Source organism: Mytilus californianus, unplaced genomic scaffold (assembly GCF_021869535.1).
Source record: "Mytilus californianus isolate M0D057914Y unplaced genomic scaffold, xbMytCali1.0.p SCAF_15, whole genome shotgun sequence".
Taxonomy (NCBI): Eukaryota; Metazoa; Mollusca; class Bivalvia; order Mytilida; family Mytilidae; genus Mytilus; species Mytilus californianus.
The window spans coordinates 17,217,096-17,236,267 of NW_026262637.1; the positions used below are offsets into that span (position 1 = coordinate 17,217,096).

Consider the following 19,172-nt stretch of genomic DNA (forward strand, 5'->3'; position numbering starts at 1 on the left):
CATTTTCAGATTGGTAAATCGAATTTGACATAAGCAGTCATCTCAGTACCAGAATCAATGACAAACGAGACGATTTTAATTTTGAAATTATAAATTTCCGCCACCTTAGCAGCAATATACCAACTTCACCTGCATATAGGATATACTTTTCCCAACTCATTCGGTATTCAAGAGTTTTGTCTTCAGAATTTGTTAAACGTCACCAGCATCTGGGCAGAAAGTTGATGAACCAGTGTTGTGTCAAATAACTTCTCGTCCTTGGAAGATTCCAAGGCCTTCTCGATAATTATTCCGTATCATCTTCACAAATGATACCTGATGGTCTTTTTTTTTGTAATTTGTTTATTTTTGACATAAAGACAGAATACAATCAAGCAGGATTACACACATGTACAGTTTTAAGTATGGTCTTAAAGATATTTGTATATTACTTCAACTCTAAATAGCAAGACATACAACAAAATATAACTATAATTTTTGTACCAGTTATGAAATACTTAAATCACCTAGGACAGATTGTAATGGCAACCATTTGTATATATATATATTCTTTTTGTGTAGGCGATAAGTTATTTACCGTATGTTGTTCTATTCTTATACAATATTTCAAATATGCAATACTACCTTTCATAGAAGGTTTTTCTCCTGAATTTTTACAGCTATAGATATAATATTTTAAAATCAACATTATATGTTGTACTGCATTATATGGGTCAAAAATTTCCCCAAATAACATCCTTTGAATTTATATGTTTCAGGCTAAACCCACATTTTAATAATACATTTAGCAGTGCTATCCAAATATTTTTACTGTATACACATTCCCAAAAGATATGCAATAAGGTTTCTTTGGTTTCAGTGCAAAAAGTGCACATTTTTGTTTCTGTTAAACCACATTTATAAAGGAAAGAGTTTGTGTATATAATTCTATGTAATAACTTGAACTGAAAATTTTGAAGTTTAGTTTTTTTGTTGTTGCTTGAAATGCAATGGAGTAGATTTTCCCCCAATCATCAATTTTAACACATAAATCCTCAGACCAAATTGTTTTCTTCCAAATACCTGGGATTGCACTAACAAGACCATATTTATTCAACAAAATTAGTATTAACTGCATACTGAGTTTTAAGCTGTTCAAATGACAGTATGTTTTTTCGTCTGAGATTAGATTATTTATAAAAAAATTACCCTCATTACAATAATTTTCATAAATAAATGTCTTTCCACATAATAAGGTATGATAAGGTATGAGATGGATAAGTTACATAACGTTATTTCTTACAATTAAATAATTCGACCTCACTGAATTCGTATTCATGTGACCTTCAATTTAACCCTTTGGCTAGAGATGGATTACGCATGAATTATGCGTGTTCAGTTATTATAAGGAAAAGTATGTCATCATTGAAAGTGAAACAAAGGTAAATAAATTGATTGACTGATTCCATCTACAAAAACTTATTCTTATCAAGGTAAAAACGATGATGAACATATATCTTTAACATATAATATGAAATTAAACTGACCTAGAAAAATCCAATTGCACGAGTTCGCTATCTATTATCTGGTACAGAAAAGTTAGTACCGTTTATGTTATTATATCTATATTTATGTTTTATCGCCTATATGACCTTCGGCAGCCTTCGAAGGTCAACTCGATAGTTAATTAGATGTCATCTTGACTGAAATACACACGAAACGATGATACATATTATTGAGCCCATGCCTTGAAAATTGTTTATTTTAGATTTTTTATAATTTGGATATACGTTTTAGTATGTTATAAATCAAATATGAGAATTTGAGTCAAATCGGTGAGCATGAATTTGACAGCCAATGCCCCTTTAAATCCATTTTTGTTAATATCCTTTTGGCGTGGCTCGGCATTTATACATCCCGCCATTGGGTTATTGTGCTATGATTATTTTTTGTATTCTTGTCTTTCATGTTTGCTTATGTGCTCTCTCTTTAGAGTGTCCAATGCCATACTGTTTTTCTTTGTTGACATAGGTGTTTATTTTTAAAGTGATTAGGATTATAACAACTTTGACTGTTGTAGCCCAATTTGTAAAGCTTTTTATTACAATATATGCAAGCATATGAAAAAAATTTAAACGATTTAAACATTGATACTCGCGTGACTTTGATTTCTTAACTTGAGCCGGCTGCTATTTTATATGTATGGCTCTAAGAAACATTAGAAGCAACAGTAGTTTGCCGATGTTAATTTTGTCAAAAAAAAAAAAAAAAAAGGGATTCCAAGAACTTCAAAAAGAGTTCAGATCGGTTGTGTCAACATCTTGCATCAAGTACCATGCGAATCAAAATCGTCAACATGTTACAAACAGGAATGGGACACAAATGATTAATTTCAGATTGGATCTGGTACTTAGTATTTGAAGATTCTTAACTGCGATAATATACTGCTAGTGAATTGAGACACGGAAAAGCTAGAAAGTAACATTATTCGTGATGGTGACCTAACAATTTATTTTTTGTTTATTTTAGTCGTCGGTTCTTCCTCATAATTCATTACATATCACCAAATCTTTACTTGCACGTTCAACACACAAGTTTCACATGTGAAGCAGAATCTGCTACACCTTCCGGGGGCACACGAGACAAATCCAGGTTTTTAGTACGGTTCGAATTGATGTTTTGTTTCTATATAATGTTTTGCAGAGGATAGAATACTATTGAGAAATGTGGAAATTGACAATTTGAAAGTTAAAATCGACATGCAAATATAAAAATGAGATGTAGTATGATTGCCAATGAGACAACTTTCCACAAGAGACCAAAATGACACAGAAATTAACAACTATTGGTCACCTTACAACCTTCAACAATGAGTTAAACCCATACCGCATAGTCAGCTATAACAGGCCCCATAATGACGAATGTAAAACAATTCAAACGAGAAATCTAACGGCCTTATTTATGCACAAAAGTTAGACTTTGATTCTTGTTTGTAGTCGTTAATCTGTGTCAACATCAAAGAAAAGGTCAAGATATGAGGCTGACATTCTAGTTTCGGTATTATCCTTTATAACAAGCTCACTAGGGTATATGAAATGTAAATACTTTCTGACATGTGAGTTATAGAGAGAAGGAAATCTTCAATATATCTGAACTTGAAAACAAAGAACTAAGATAAATGGTTTTCTTTATGTCTTTGAAAAGGTTTTCCAATTGGAATGCGGACTGTAAACACCGTTATGTCATGTTGACTTGTGCATCATTCGTGTCGACTTTTGTAATAAACAATTTCCAAATCATCGAGTAACCAAAGTCCCAATCATCCACGCACTTTCCAGTAAATGTCATTTTTAAACCTATCAACTGTGTCAAAATACCGCGATGAACTGTAAGTGGTAAATAAAACAATTATCCCACTTCTGTTTTTGAGAAAATAAAGGATTAAACTTAAGGTAGGCTTCTTTGAAATGTTAAATATAAAAATAAGGAGATGTGGTATGATTGCCAATTAGAAAACTATCCACCAAATTTCAAATGAAGTGGATGTAAGCAATTATAGGCAACCGTAAGGCCTTCAACAATGAGAAAATCTCATACCGTATGGTCGGCTATAAAAGAACCCGACATAAATATATGAAACAATTCAATTGAGAAAACTAACGGCCTAATTTATAACAAAACAGTTTATGAAAAACAAATATGACAAACATGAACCAATGACAACCACTGAACTACAAGCTCCTGACTTGGGACAGGCACATAACTAATGTGGCACGGTTAAACATATTTGTGAGCGCTCAATCCCATTAACCTTGGACATTGGTCTAATAGTACAACATAAAAACAAACTATAAAAATCTGTTGAAAATGCCTTAAAGGGGCACTAGCTGCGAGATATAAAAAAAATGTGACTTGTTTCCTTCAATCATTAATGAAAGTGAAATAGTGAAATAATAATTCGCTTTAAGCAGCCAGTATGGTTCAGTTTCGTAAAAATAAGCTAATAAACATCGATGATGAATTATTCACTTGCAAGTGAATGATTTGAACTCATTGAATCCGTATCCATGTGACCTTCAATTTAACCCCTTAGCTAGAGACGGATTACGCATAAGTTTTGCGTGTTCAGCTATTAAGAGGAAACTTATGTCAACATTGAAAGTGAAACAAAGGTAAATCATTTGATTGACTGATTCGATCCACAAAAACTCATTCTTATACATGTAAAACGATGATTAACATATATTTTTAAGCTATAATATGACATTAAACAGAAAAATCAAAAAGTTTATATTGCTTATATGACCGTCGGCAGTCTTCCAGAGGTCAACTCGATAGTTAATTAGATAGCGTCTAGACTAAAATACACACGAAACGATGATACATATTATCGAGCCCATACCTAGTAAATTGTTTATTTTAGATTTTTATAATTTGGATATACGTTTTAGTATGTTATAAATCAAATATGAGAATTTGAGTCAAATCGGTGAACATGAATTTGACAGCCAATGCCCCTTAAGCTCATAAGATGGATACAAATAGAAATACATCTATCAAAACACAAAATAGAAAGCCAAGTTTCAACGGACTCATCAAACACACAACGTAATAGAGAAGTTTAGCAGTTGAACGTGTACGTGAACGTGTACTTGTACGGGTGAAATACACGTACAAGTACACGTACACGTACACGTTCATGTCTAATAGATGGTGCAACTTGTACGGGTTCATGGAAATGCAATTTAACGGAGATATCGAATCGGAGAATATCATTCATCGGCAAGATGGCCAATTTTCGTCTGCTAGCTTCAATGGATGAGGAAATAGAGAACGAGTTATTGCTTCTTTCATGTTATAAGGACAATTCAAATTCAGGAGATGCTTTTAATTTTGATGAATTATCTGCAGAGGCTTGCAAGAAAATGTTCCGTTTTGAAAAAGGTGACATTCCAAATTTATGTACAGCCTTGGGTATCCCAGATTCTTTTATATGTGACAACCGACGGTGTGTTCCGGTCTATAGGTTGCACTTTGTAAATACAGCTGTTTCTCAAACCACGCCTCTTTTGGGGAGATATTTAATATTCATAGGTATGTTAATTTGTTTACGTACTGGTTCCCATTGATGATCTCTGTGTTTCATCTCATAGAGACATCACTTGGGAATGTAACCAGTATAGATAAACATGGTAGCGGCTAAATTTTAATTCTTAGGAGGTCCAAAAATGGAGGTAAGGGTAGTATAGAATTTTAGTATAAGTTTAAACTCTTAGAAGTTCAGGGCATATAAATGTTGAAAATATGCCGCACAGCCCTATATTTTGACCTTTGAATAAAATAGTAGTGCATATAAACTTTCCGTTCTGGGATATTATTTTTCACGAAACTTCATAGTAAAAGTGTCACAGTTTTAGCCGCAAAGGGAGTTCCTATGGGAAATTGCATTGTCTGTATTTACAGAATTGCAACCTATATAGGGTTAAAAAATAGAACATACAGAATTTCACAAAATCTGGTTTATCTCAGAGATTTTAAAGAATTTAACTCAAATATGAAGTTTTATAAATATTTCATGAAGATTGAGAAAATCCTGGGCCTTAACTATGATGACTCAGCATAAATTCACAGTTTAAAGTATGCATGGTTTACTTAAAGCCCTGAATTCAAAATAAATTCATAATATATGCCTATTTGTAATTTAAATTGTTTAGAAGTGCTTATATTTACTCTTCGCAGTAATTGCAACTCATTGATCCTTCCTAAATATTTCTGGTGGGGTGTTTTTGTCCTGTCGATAACCCAAAAGTAAGCCGTAACGCCTAAATGTGCTTTTTTGTGACTGCGGCATAAAAAAGTACAAGCTAGAATTACAAAAAGACCTCAGTAAAACTTACAATAGTGTGTTCTATCCTAAATATGTAGTAAATATTTCACATTGCTAGAAACAGGGAAAAAAATTAGGAAATGTGAGGCCCCAGGGGCAAAAAACAGAGGAAAATGCCTACCCTTGAGTCATAAAACAGATAATTTAACTTGTAAATGCTATGATTTTTTTATTTTAAAGGTCTTTTATAAAGTAAACAATAACTGTGCTAGGAAGTTATGCAAAAATCAGATGTAAGCAGTCATTTCAATCAAACTTTTAGTGAATTTATGCACCAGACTGATATCTTCATAAATACAACTTTTGCAAATATGCCTTTGTTTAAACACTTCTAGGACATATATTAACTAACTTATGTTAGATATATGGTTAGGGATGATACTGTTGTGACAAGAATTCTAAACTGACCATTAGAGGCAGAAATTGTGAACTTTCATTGACAAATAGGCATACAGTAAGATGTGGACTGGAGACACAGGCAGGATTGGATACTTTGTATAATCTTGAATGTTGGAATGCTTAACTACTAAACAAAACATTTATAGTATTCTAAAATGCTTTCAAGTTGTTATCAGAATAGTTTCAAACAAGTTTTAGACAGTTCATGTCAGAAAACATGCACATAGGGTAAGCTGGCAATAATTAGAGTCTTGTTTTCAAAATCTTTAAAAAATTGAAACAGGGGTAGGGGTATAAAATGTACTGTAAAAGGAGACTTAGAGTATATGTAGTGATTTCTTTAAGGCTATAATTCTGATAAATAAGTATTGTTGTGAGAAAAAGTGTTTTTAGAGAGTTTTCTATTTGAATAAATGTTTGTATATAGGGTTAAAAAATAGAACATACAGAATTTCACAAAATCTGGTTTATCTCAGAGATTTTAAAGAATTTAACTCAAATATGAAGTTTTATAAATATTTCATGAAGATTGAGAAAATCCTGGGCCTTAACTATGATGACTCAGCATAAATTCACAGTTTAAAGTATGCATGGTTTACTTAAAGCCCTGAATTCAAAATAAATTCATAATATATGCCTATTTGTAATTTAAATTGTTTAGAAGTGCTTATATTTACTCTTCGCAGTAATTGCAACTCATTGATCCTTCCTAAATATTTCTGGTGGGGTGTTTTTGTCCTGTCGATAACCCAAAAGTAAGCCGTAACGCCTAAATGTGCTTTTTTGTGACTGCGGCATAAAAAAGTACAAGCTAGAATTACAAAAAGACCTCAGTAAAACTTACAATAGTGTGTTCTATCCTAAATATGTAGTAAATATTTCACATTGCTAGAAACAGGGAAAAAAATTAGGAAATGTGAGGCCCCAGGGGCAAAAAACAGAGGAAAATGCCTACCCTTGAGTCATAAAACAGATAATTTAACTTGTAAATGCTATGATTTTTTTATTTTAAAGGTCTTTTATAAAGTAAACAATAACTGTGCTAGGAAGTTATGCAAAAATCAGATGTAAGCAGTCATTTCAATCAAACTTTTAGTGAATTTATGCACCAGACTGATATCTTCATAAATACAACTTTTGCAAATATGCCTTTGTTTAAACACTTCTAGGACATATATTAACTAACTTATGTTAGATATATGGTTAGGGATGATACTGTTGTGACAAGAATTCTAAACTGACCATTAGAGGCAGAAATTGTGAACTTTCATTGACAAATAGGCATACAGTAAGATGTGGACTGGAGACACAGGCAGGATTGGATACTTTGTATAATCTTGAATGTTGGAATGCTTAACTACTAAACAAAACATTTATAGTATTCTAAAATGCTTTCAAGTTGTTATCAGAATAGTTTCAAACAAGTTTTAGACAGTTCATGTCAGAAAACATGCACATAGGGTAAGCTGGCAATAATTAGAGTCTTGTTTTCAAAATCTTTAAAAAATTGAAACAGGGGTAGGGGTATAAAATGTACTGTAAAAGGAGACTTAGAGTATATGTAGTGATTTCTTTAAGGCTATAATTCTGATAAATAAGTATTGTTGTGAGAAAAAGTGTTTTTAGAGAGTTTTCTATTTGAATAAATGTTTGTATAGGTCGCACTTTGTAAATACAGCTGTTTCTCAAACCACGCCTCTTTTGGGGAGATATTTAATATTCATAGGTATGTTAATTTGTTTACGTACTGGTTCCCATTGATGATCTCTGTGTTTCATCTCATAGAGACATCACTTGGGAATGTAACCAGTATAGATAAACATGGTAGCGGCTAAATTTTAATTCTTAGGAGGTCCAAAAATGGAGGTAAGGGTAGTATAGAATTTTAGTATAAGTTTAAACTCTTAGAAGTTCAGGGCATATAAATGTTGAAAATATGCCGCACAGCCCTATATTTAGACCTTTGAATAAAATAGTAGTGCATATAAACTTTCCGTTCTGGGATATTATTTTTCACGAAACTTCATAGTAAAAGTGTCACAGTTTTAGCCGCAAAGGGAGTTCCTATGGGAAATTGCATTGTCTGTATTTACAGAATTGCAACCTATAAGCCTTATGTCTTTTATTACGTAGATTAGTTTATCCTAGTCGCCTTTCAGACCTTAAATCTGTATTCGGACGCTCTGAACTGCTATGTTTATAATCATTAATACAGTACTGAACTTTGTCTACGATGCTCATTACCATCTCCTACATGATTTAAACAGTAATTGATTATCGCACAGGCATTTACAGGAATACGCTGACCGTTCGACCCTTATGTATACCAACTACAAATCAGCGCATTCTGTTTAATGGTCATATAAGAGTCCACGCTATAAAATTTCAAATCATAGTTGGTCGTAATGGACTTGAAGCAAACATGTATGGTCCAATTGAAGGTCGAAGGCATGATGCCAGACTACTACGAGAGAGTGGTTTTTGTAGAGAACTTTAGACACATATGACAACCCCAACTGGTGACATTTATGTTATTTGCGGTGATCCGGCTTACCCCATGACTACACACATCATAAAACCTTTCCGAGGAGGAGTAATTTCAGCAGCACAGGCACGATTCAACAAGAAGATGTCTGCCGTGAGAACATGTGTGGAATGGACTTTTGGCAAAATTTTGACTTTGTTTGCATTTTTGGACTATAAGAAAAACATGAAGTTGTATTTGCAACCTGTAGAGAAATATTACTTGGTTGGCACTATTCTTGTAAATTGTCATACTTGTCTATACGGTAGCGAGACTGGACATTATTTTGACATTGATCCATCAAGTTTGGAAAATTGTTTGTCTGGATGAAGCTATATACACTACGTGTAATTCGTTTTTGTTGTACAATTGATGTGAACTTTGTCTTGAAAATAAAATAAATATTGTTGAAAATATTTAATCTTAAATGTCTAATTCAAGATCCAGATCATATGGCACGCCTAAATAAAATTGATAGGGTGTTACTTTTAATTCCACTATACATTTCTCATAAATATATTGCCAGAAATTCCTTGAAGGCGTATATGTTATCAATTTTTACCAGCCTTCTCATCTCCGATTTCATTTGGTTAAAAATTACTGCATCTCCCCCTTGAAAAAAAGGAAAAGGAAAAATAAAGTTTCATGATTCCCCTTTTGAAATAATAGGAAATTTCCCCATATGAATATTTGTACTTAGTTTCAAGTTGATGTGACTCCATCTTCATCATGAACTACCTTGACAAAAAATGTAACCTGATAATGTACTGTTTTTACACTATCATTTTTCTTTGAACCGTAAAATTGGGGTCAAAATCTTAATTCAGCAAACACTTTATTCCCCGAGGGTAACACCAGCCCAGTAGTCAGCACTTCTGTGCTGACATGAATTATCATTGATATGGTCATATTTATAAATTAACTGTTTACAAAACTTTTGAATTTTTGAAATACTAAGGCTTTTCTACCTCAGGAATAGATTACCTTAGCTGTATTTGGCAAATTTTTAGGAATTTTGGTCCTCTGTGCTCTTCAACTTCGTACTTTATTTGGCCTTTTTAACTTTTTTGGGTTCGAGCTTCACTGATGAGTCTTTTGTAGACGAATCGCGCCACTGGCGTAAATACAAAATTAATCCTGGTATCTATGATGAGTTTTTGTACAACCACTGGGTCGATGTCACTGCTGGTGGAGTTTTAATTCCCCGAGGATATCACCAGCCCAGTAGTCAGCACTTCTGTGCTGACATGAATTATCATTGATATGGTCATATTTATAAATTAACTGTTTACAAAACTTTTGAATTTTTGAAATACTAAGGCTTTTCAACCTCAGGAATAGATTACCTTAGCTGTATTTGGCAAAACTTTTAGGAATGTTGGTCCTCTGTGCTCTTCAACTTCGTACTTTATTTGGCCTTTTTAACTTTTTTGGGTTCGAGCTTCACTGATGAGTCTTTTGTAGACGAAACGCGCGTCTGGCGTAAATACAAAATTAATCCTGGTATCTATGATGAGTTTATTTACAACCACTGGGTCGATGCCACTGCTGGTGGAGTTTTAATTCCCCGAGGATATCGCCAGCCCAGTAGTCAGCACTTCTATGCTGACATGAATTATCATTGATATGGTCATATTTATAAATTAACTGTCTTCAAAACTTTTGAATTTTTGAAATACTAAGGCTTTTCTACCTCAGGAATAGATTACCTTAGCTGTATTTGGCAAAACTTTTAGGAATTTTGGTCCTCTGTGCTCTTCATTTTCGTACTTTATTTGGCCTTTTTAACTTTTTTGGATTCGAGCGTCACTGATGAGTCTTTTGTAGACGAAACGCGCGTCTGGCGTAAATACAAAATTAATCCTGGTATCTATGATGAGTTTATTTACAACCACTGGGTCGATGCCACTGCTGGTGGAGTTTTAATTCCCCGAGGATATCGCCAGCCCAGTAGTCAGCACTTCTGTGCTGACATGAATTATCATTGATATGGGCATTTTTATTAATTAACTGTCTTCAAAACTTTTGAATTTTTGAAATACTAAGGCTTTTCTACCTCAGGAATAGATTACCTTAGCTGTATTTGGCAAAACTTTTAGGAATTTTGGTCCTCTGTACTCTTCAACTTCGTACTTTATTTGACCTTTTTAACTTTTTTGGATTCGAGCGTCACTGATGAGTCTTTTGTAGACGAAACGCGCGTCTGGCGTAAATACAAAATTAATCCTGGTATCTATGATGAGTTTATTTACAACCACTGGGTCGATGCCACTGCTGGTGGAGTTTTAATTCCCCGAGGATATCGCCAATCCAGTAGTCAGCACTTCTGTGCTGACATGAATTATCATTGATATGGTCATATTTATAAATTAACTGTCTTCAAAACTTTTGAATTTTTGAAATAGTAAGGCTTTTCTACCTCAGGAATAGATTAACTTAGCTGTATTTGGCAAAACTTTTAGGAATTTGGTCCTCTGTGCTCTTCAACTTCGTACTTTATTTGGCCTTTTTAACTTTTTTGGATTCGAGCGTCATTGATGAGTCTTTTGTAGACGAAACGCGCGTCTGGCGTAAATACAAAATTAATCCTGGTATCTATGATGAGTTTATTTACAACCACTGGGTCGATGCCACTGCTGGTGGAGTTTTAATTCCCCGAGGATATCGCCAGCCCAGTAGTCAGCACTTCTATGCTGACATGAATTATCATTGATATGGTCATATTTATAAATTAACTGTCTTCAAAACTTTTGAATTTTTGAAATACTAAGGCTTTTCTACCTCAGGAATAGATTACCTTAGCTGTATTTGGCAAAACTTTTAGGAATTTTGGTCCTCTGTGCTCTTCATTTTCGTACTTTATTTGGCCTTTTTAACTTTTTTGGATTCGAGCGTCACTGATGAGTCTTTTGTAGACGAAACGCGCGTCTGGCGTAAATACAAAATTAATCCTGGTATCTATGATGAGTTTATTTACAACCACTGGGTCGATGCCACTGCTGGTGGAGTTTTAATTCCCCGAGGATATCGCCAGCCCAGTAGTCAGCACTTCTGTGCTGACATGAATTATCATTGATATGGGCATTTTTATTAATTAACTGTCTTCAAAACTTTTGAATTTTTGAAATACTAAGGCTTTTCTACCTCAGGAATAGATTACCTTAGCTGTATTTGGCCAAACTTTTAGGAATTTTGGTCCTCTGTGCTCTTCAACTTCGTACTTTATTTGGCCTTTTTAACTTTTTTGGATTCGAGCGTCACTGATGAGTCTTTTGTAGACGAAACGCGCGTCTGGCGTAAATACAAAATTAATCCTGGTATTTATGATGAGTTTATTTACAACCACTGGGTCGATGCCACTGCTGGTGGAGTTTTAATTCCCCGAGGATATCACCAGCCCAGTAGTCAGCACTTCTGTGCTGACATGAATTATCATTGATATGGTCATTTTTATTAATTAACTGTCTTCAAAACTTTTGAATTTTTGAAATACTAAGGCTTTTCTACCTCAGGAATAGATTACCTTAGCTGTATTTGGCAAAACTTTTAGGAATTTTGGTCCTCTGTGCTCTTCAACTTCGTACTTTATTTGGCCTTTTTAACTTTTTTGGATTCGAGCGTCACTGATGAGTCTTTTGTAGACGAAACGCGCGTCTGGCGTAAATACAAAATTAATCCTGGTATCTATGAGTTTATTTAGAAAGATCATAACATGAGGAACATGTGTACTAAGTTCTACATCATCATAAACTGCCTTGACCAAAAACTTAAATTGATACGAGACAGACTGACGGACGGACATGCAGACCAGAAAACATGATGCCCCTTTACTATCAAAGGTGGGGCATAATTAAAGGTATAAGTAAGACAGTCACACACGAACCATTGACCAAGGTACTCCTGTCTTGGAACAGGTAAACGTCAAATGTGGTGGGATAAAACTAAAATTGTGGCATCTTATTTCAAGGAGACCATGAGTCATCAACCCACCAAAACAAAATTAAACCAAGCATTTTACCATTTCATTAACGAATCGCACAATATGACACAATGATGATGAAAAATTACAGCAAATTTAGAGTAATCAATATTTTGTATAATATCAATATAATTTATTTTCCTATTTACAAAAATATCAGCTAACTCAGTTCTTGTCCGCGAGCTTTCTAAACATTTAAAAAATCATCATCTTTTCCTGTCTTTGAATATCCATTCTCTGTCTCCTCTCGTTTTTCTCCATCTCAAATTTCTCCCTCTCAAACTGTAGTTGTTGTTTCTTCATTTCCATCTCCTCTTTCCTTATTTCTATCTCTGCTTCTTTCTTTTCTTGCAGATATGAAAGAATGTTGTTGGATTATTTTGATTTCTTTGGTTTAATAGCTTCTTCTACATCACAATCTGTAAACAGAAGGTCACATGAAAATATTTTCTTTCCAATTAAAGGTTAAAAAAATAAAATAATAAATTATTGTGCTTATGATTTACCTCTGTAATTCAAAAACGTCTGCAATAAAATGCATGTTTCAAATCAACGGGAAAATAAAAAAAATGTTCTTACCATCTCTGTTTTAGGGACAAATGAAGATAGAAATAAAAAGATAGTTTACAGCAGAACCAAACATAACCACAACCATTTTTTTTTTCAAACTGATTGAGCAGAGTCATTTTATACAAATTGTATTGTAAATATAGAATACCAAAAATAAACTAAAATTCTCATTTTAACTTACCTTTTGTGGTTGTCAGGGTTTCTGATGCCCTTTTTCTAATGTCAAGGGAAGCTGTTTTTTCTTTATCTGCATCCTTTTTCCTCTCTTTTTCCTCCATCAACCCTATCACCTCCTCCAGTAAATTTTCTCGTTCGCTATATTCCTCATTTATACTTGATCTAAAACATATAAATTAAATGTAAAATCATAAATCAAGCAGAATTAGTTCAATTATACTCCATTGGAAGGCTTTATATTTGAAACTAAATCAAACACAAAACCAAAAGAACTTGCACTAATATTTGATTTGAAAGCTAATAATTTTAATGACTCTTTTATTTTAAACACTTTTACCACTTTTAATAAATCTTTTTCATTCCAGTTCTTAAGTCAAAGGCAATTGATTTGAGGGGGCTGCTCATTTTCTGGAAAAAATTCTTTTTATTTTTATTAAAAAATGTACCAATGTACAAAATGTAAATAAGACACGCCCTGGAAAATCACTTACTTTTTCAAGTTTTCCTGATTACCTTTTTTGAATTGAGCAATTAACAAGTTTGTCCTCTCTCTAGCCCGTCTCCCATCTACTAAGAAGGTTGTTGTTGAGAGTTTTTCGCCTATCTCTATCCACTTCCTTTTATTCTGGAATGGATTTTCTAATGTGACCTCCTTCAGCAGTTTAATATCATCAGCCACAGAAAATCTTGCTTGCTTTTTTCTTGCAGGAGTACAAGAAGCCATCTTAAAGTGCCCTGTAAGATACGAAATCTTTTGTACAAATCAAAATAAACGTATGAAACTTGTAATTTGTTAACAATATTATGGTAAAGATATGGATGGGGTGGAAGACTCTATTACAGAGTCAATTTAGAAGGGAATGAGGGGATGTTTTAACACCTCCCCTCCCCCTTTTTCGGGATCTTGTATTTATTATTCACTTTGTTTTCCTCCGTTGGTAGCAAAGTATTGCGGCACAGTCAATCAAAGGGAAATATTCATCATAAAATTCATTTTAGGTACATTTCAGTTTTAAGTGCCCGCTTAGCGGCCCATATACTTCTTTTCATTTGTAAACAACAAAATAATATCCTGAATTCAATGTAATTAGAGCTGCATACTCCCGAGAGAAAAAAAAGGAATTATTTAACTGCTATTTTCATTGAAAAAATGTTCAGAAAAACCAATTTTTTTTTACTTACGTGTAAATCCGGCCTTACAATTTCCCAATGGCGTGTACTTGTAAAACGTCGCATATATTGGTGACGTATAATGCACTGCATCAGGGAATTTCCCTACTGCCCGTACACGTTCACGTACAGGTCTGCTTTGCTAAACCTCTCTATTATTGCGTTACGTTTACGTGTAACATTGAAATAAAACCAGTAAAATGTTAAAAAATATACGTTATTTAGTAACTCATCTTTAACATTATATATTTTATGTTCTAATAACGTTGCTTGAAAGTTATGATTATGAAATACATATTTGTCTTTTTTCCTAATGTTAATTTAACGTTATACTATTAACGTTTGTATTTGAACGAATTAATAACGTTAAATGTATACCATAGTTCAATGTCTAAATAACGTCATTGAAAAACGTTAATTGATAAAATTTATATAATTTTAAATTAACACAATAATTTAACGTGAGAATACAAACCATGGTATAACTTAATATTCCACTCTGGAATATGACGTCATTTATTTATTTTCCTCTAAAATTATCTTGATTTTCACTTTTCTTTGCTGTAATGACAAATTACTCGGTCTACAGCAGTTGGCCGAGTATCCTTGTGAATGAGTCACTGAATAACCAGGAATATTATCCAGTGAATTCATATTAATAAGTAGTTAGTTAGTTTTACAATTCATAGTTAATACAAACATTTTTTGAAAATATGTAGTCACATGATTACGGAAAATGTACAGTTTTGTCCGGTTTTGTTTCTAAGAATTAGAACTTTATGATCATTGACCTTTATATCCTTTTGTAAATAACCGTTATTGCGTTAATCAGTTTTTTTGATGAATGAAAGCGTCTTATTGACTGTTCTCGCAAACAGCTTAAACTTCAATCAAATATTGTAAGTGGTAAGTCTCAACATTCTAATTGACCTGTCATGTGATAAATTATGCGCATATGAGTTTGGAGACAACTACATGTACTGTACTTTCGTTTTCAGTAAGCATGCTGTTTTAGTTTATTATATTACCACGTGTTCATATCTATTTAATACATACATGATTTTTTTTTTTACAAAATATAAAATATACGTGATCGGTATGATTCTTGTTGGGATATTATTTGCTTTATACCAGCTCTGTAATATGTTCAAGTAAAATGAGGGTAATGTATTATTTAAATTGGGTAAATTGAGTTTATGTTGCATCATATGAAATATAAGGTTGTTTTTACCAAATTTGTTAAAATAATATGTGTGAATGACTTTCCAATTAGCAAATTCCTTTGCAGTTAATCGCTTAACCCATGAAATTTGTAATGCATTTAAGAAATTATCAATGTCTGTCATTTTCTGACTCCCATTTGTGTGATCTTTGCTAAGTATTGAACGTTTTTCTTCTTCTTGTTTATTGTTCCATATAAATTTGTACATAAGTTTTTTGAAATATTTTATGTACATTTAGGGTATGGAAACAATTAAGGCTAAAAAAGTAAGATTGGTTAAAATAAGTGACATAACAATTGTTATTCGACCTATCATTGTTAAATTTCTTTTTTCCCCATCAAGTATTTTTTTTTTTACTGTTTCATTATTTTTTTATATCTAATATGTCACATTTGTCTTTATCTAATCCAAAGTAGACACCTAAAATTTGTATTGGTTCTTTGCTCCAGTGTATAATTTCAATTTTTTCTTTACAATGTTTGAGTTTATCCAACCATTTGCCTTCTGTTTTAGGTTTATTGGGTTTTAAACCAGAAAGTGTTCCAAATATTTCTATTAGGTTCAATGCTAGGCAAATTTCATTTCTAGAATTGAGAAAGAGGGTTGTGTCATCAGTCAATTGCGAAATATTTAGACTTTGCGATCTATCATCAAGTTTAATTTGAAAACCTTTAATGTTAGAATCTTGTATTACTCTACAGTCCAGGATTTCAACTGCTAAAACAACAATTAGAGAACTTAACGGACATCCTTGTTTTATCCCACGGTGAAGACTATACATAGGTTTCTGAGATCCAGCCGTTAATCGACAGGCACCCTTTAGAACCATTATATGAAAATTTAACCCATTTTAAGAAGGAGTGTGGCAATCCAAATTTTAATAGGGATTCGTACATGAAGGGCCATTCCAAAGAATCGAAGGCTTTGGAAATTTCAGAAAGAGACTAAGATGGCGTTCCATTAAATGTAGTAGAAAATTGACTATTCCTTTTGTTTATGTTTTATCTATTTCGGAATTTTAATTTACCAAAAGCAAAAAAGTAATGTAATTAATGGTAAGTAAAACTAAATAGTTCTGTCAATCTTTTGTAGAGAAACCTACCACATGTTAAATATGCATTTATTTGAGATTTTCGATGCAAGACTGTATGGTCCTTAGTCTTATAATAAACGTTGAACGATGAAAAGCTTTAGTTCTTTAAAGCAAAAATCAATGTATAGCCGTGTTACTTTTAGTAAAGGAAACATATTTGCTTTATATAATTCTACCATTATTCCATGCTTTAAGACAATCCCGTATTACGTTTGGTATAACGTCGAAGAAACGTTCGTGTAAAGTTTAACATAACGTGTATAAGCAATGTTGAAATACGTAAATTTAATGTTAAAGTATAACGTTTTTCTCTATAAGAAATTATAACGTAACAGTTATACGACAGTACAACGACTGGATAACGTTTGTTCAAATACGTAATTTTTCAATATTTATGTAACATTAAATGAACATATTAATTTACGCTTAATTAGTAACCATTCTTTAACATGATGTCACACGCTAGTAAATGATGTCATTTACAAAAGAAGAAAAGAAAGAGTGCCATTTCCATGATTACAAGATTGAAAATAAGCAATTCTTTGTTTACATTTAAACATTTATGCACTTCGATCGTTACGCTAGAAGCAAATTTGGAAGTTTGTGAAATGTCGGTAAGTAAAACATTCTATTTTGCCCATTTTTTTTTCTTAATAATACGACCTGAATAAACATTGGCCAATTGATTGGCTTATTTTTATTTATTTGTACTTTGTCCAAGATCAATTTTATCCTTTCCAAAACTCATCCGGTAACAAATTGTAAATACGCCTAAACTTGATGGTTAGTTGATTTTGGACCAGCACTGAATATAGTTGATAATCTATATCGCTTATTTGGGGACGTAGTGACGACCATTTGATTTTCTTATATAATGTTATATACCACTGTTATTCCTTTAATAAATTATAATTCAGATATTAAATGATTAAAAGAAGGAATTTTATTTTTGTATTAGAGTATGGTATCATTTTTCTATATTCTAAAGAATATTCTTGGTTTTCAATTCTTTTAAAGTGTTTAAGATGTCTATTCTGGATCAAGATAAAGATGCACTCGTGTCCTTCCTATTTAAGTTTATATATTTTATGTAATATATAAACGACAGACACTGAAACTGATTATTTTAAGGGGCGTTTATTTCAGGGATATTGCTGGTTCCTTCGGACATCTTAAATTCCGCTTTTATAGATATAATTAATATGCTCTCCACTAGAAAGAAGTAAACAGTGCAGATTACAAGATTTTCAGGGCATATGTTTTCTACTTGTACATTGGAAATTAAAGTATAGCTAATGTACTTCTTTCACTGAACGGTTAAAAAGGCAAGAACAGTTTAGTGTCAGTGATCTACTGGAGATTTAGTCCAATAAAGTTTTAGATTTTACAGGACCAGCTCATAGGAACAAAATAAAAATAGTACAATCTGAATTACAATTTTTCTCACAATTAACTTCAAAATCCTATTCCAACTGTTTTTTCCAATCAACCAGCCTTTACAATATCCATCCTTCAAATCTATTTTCATATAACACATAGTTCATTTCTTTCACTGCCCCTCGACTAATTTCATCCAAATAAATTATTCATGTTTTAAAGCAAGATGAGGATCCCGATAATTATCCGTTTTTGATCATATGTTTTACCACCCGCTAAGGAGAAAAGACACATCGATGTTTTAATGTTTGGACTGTCATCTGCTGGAAAATTTGTACACTACACAGTAGTGGGGGAAGTGGGGGTTCTGGGCCATTATGTCTAATGTTAACCATATGGGGAAAAGGTAGCCTCCTGAGAGGTAGCCTCCCAATGTGAGGCTAATTTCTATGACGTCATTTTTAGGTATTATTTCTGCACTTCTGATTTTTAGGTATTATGACATTAATTAATTGGTTTTATTGAATAATGTACAGATGTTTATCACTTTTTGAGTATGTGTGTGTATTTGTGTGTGTGTGTTTGTGTGTATCGATTCAAGGTTTTGCTCATGCAAATATGAGCAAGGAATTATCCAATTTGATTCTCCTTTTGTGTGATTGTATTCCTATTTTTTTTTTTAAAAGTTTCTGCTTCTTGGTACTACATTAGTAATAATAACAACAATAGTATGTACAATATTTAATATCCCCGTTAATTCAGACAAACATGGGTCGGAGAGCCATCCACATGGT

General features: G+C 32.8%; 1 protein-coding gene across 1 annotated transcript; it reads right to left on the minus strand.

Annotated features, from left to right (window-relative positions):
• Positions 1-12,963: 12,963 nt before the first annotated feature.
• On the minus strand, positions 12,964-14,239 carry LOC127725990 (putative uncharacterized protein DDB_G0271982). The gene is made up of 3 exons (XM_052233289.1): positions 14,007-14,239; positions 13,520-13,677; positions 12,964-13,115 (listed from the first exon to the last, which is right to left on the minus strand). The coding sequence occupies exons 1-3, from the start codon at positions 14,237-14,239 to the stop codon at positions 12,964-12,966; spliced, it is 543 nt and encodes a 180-aa protein (XP_052089249.1).
• Positions 14,240-19,172: the final 4,933 nt, after the last annotated feature.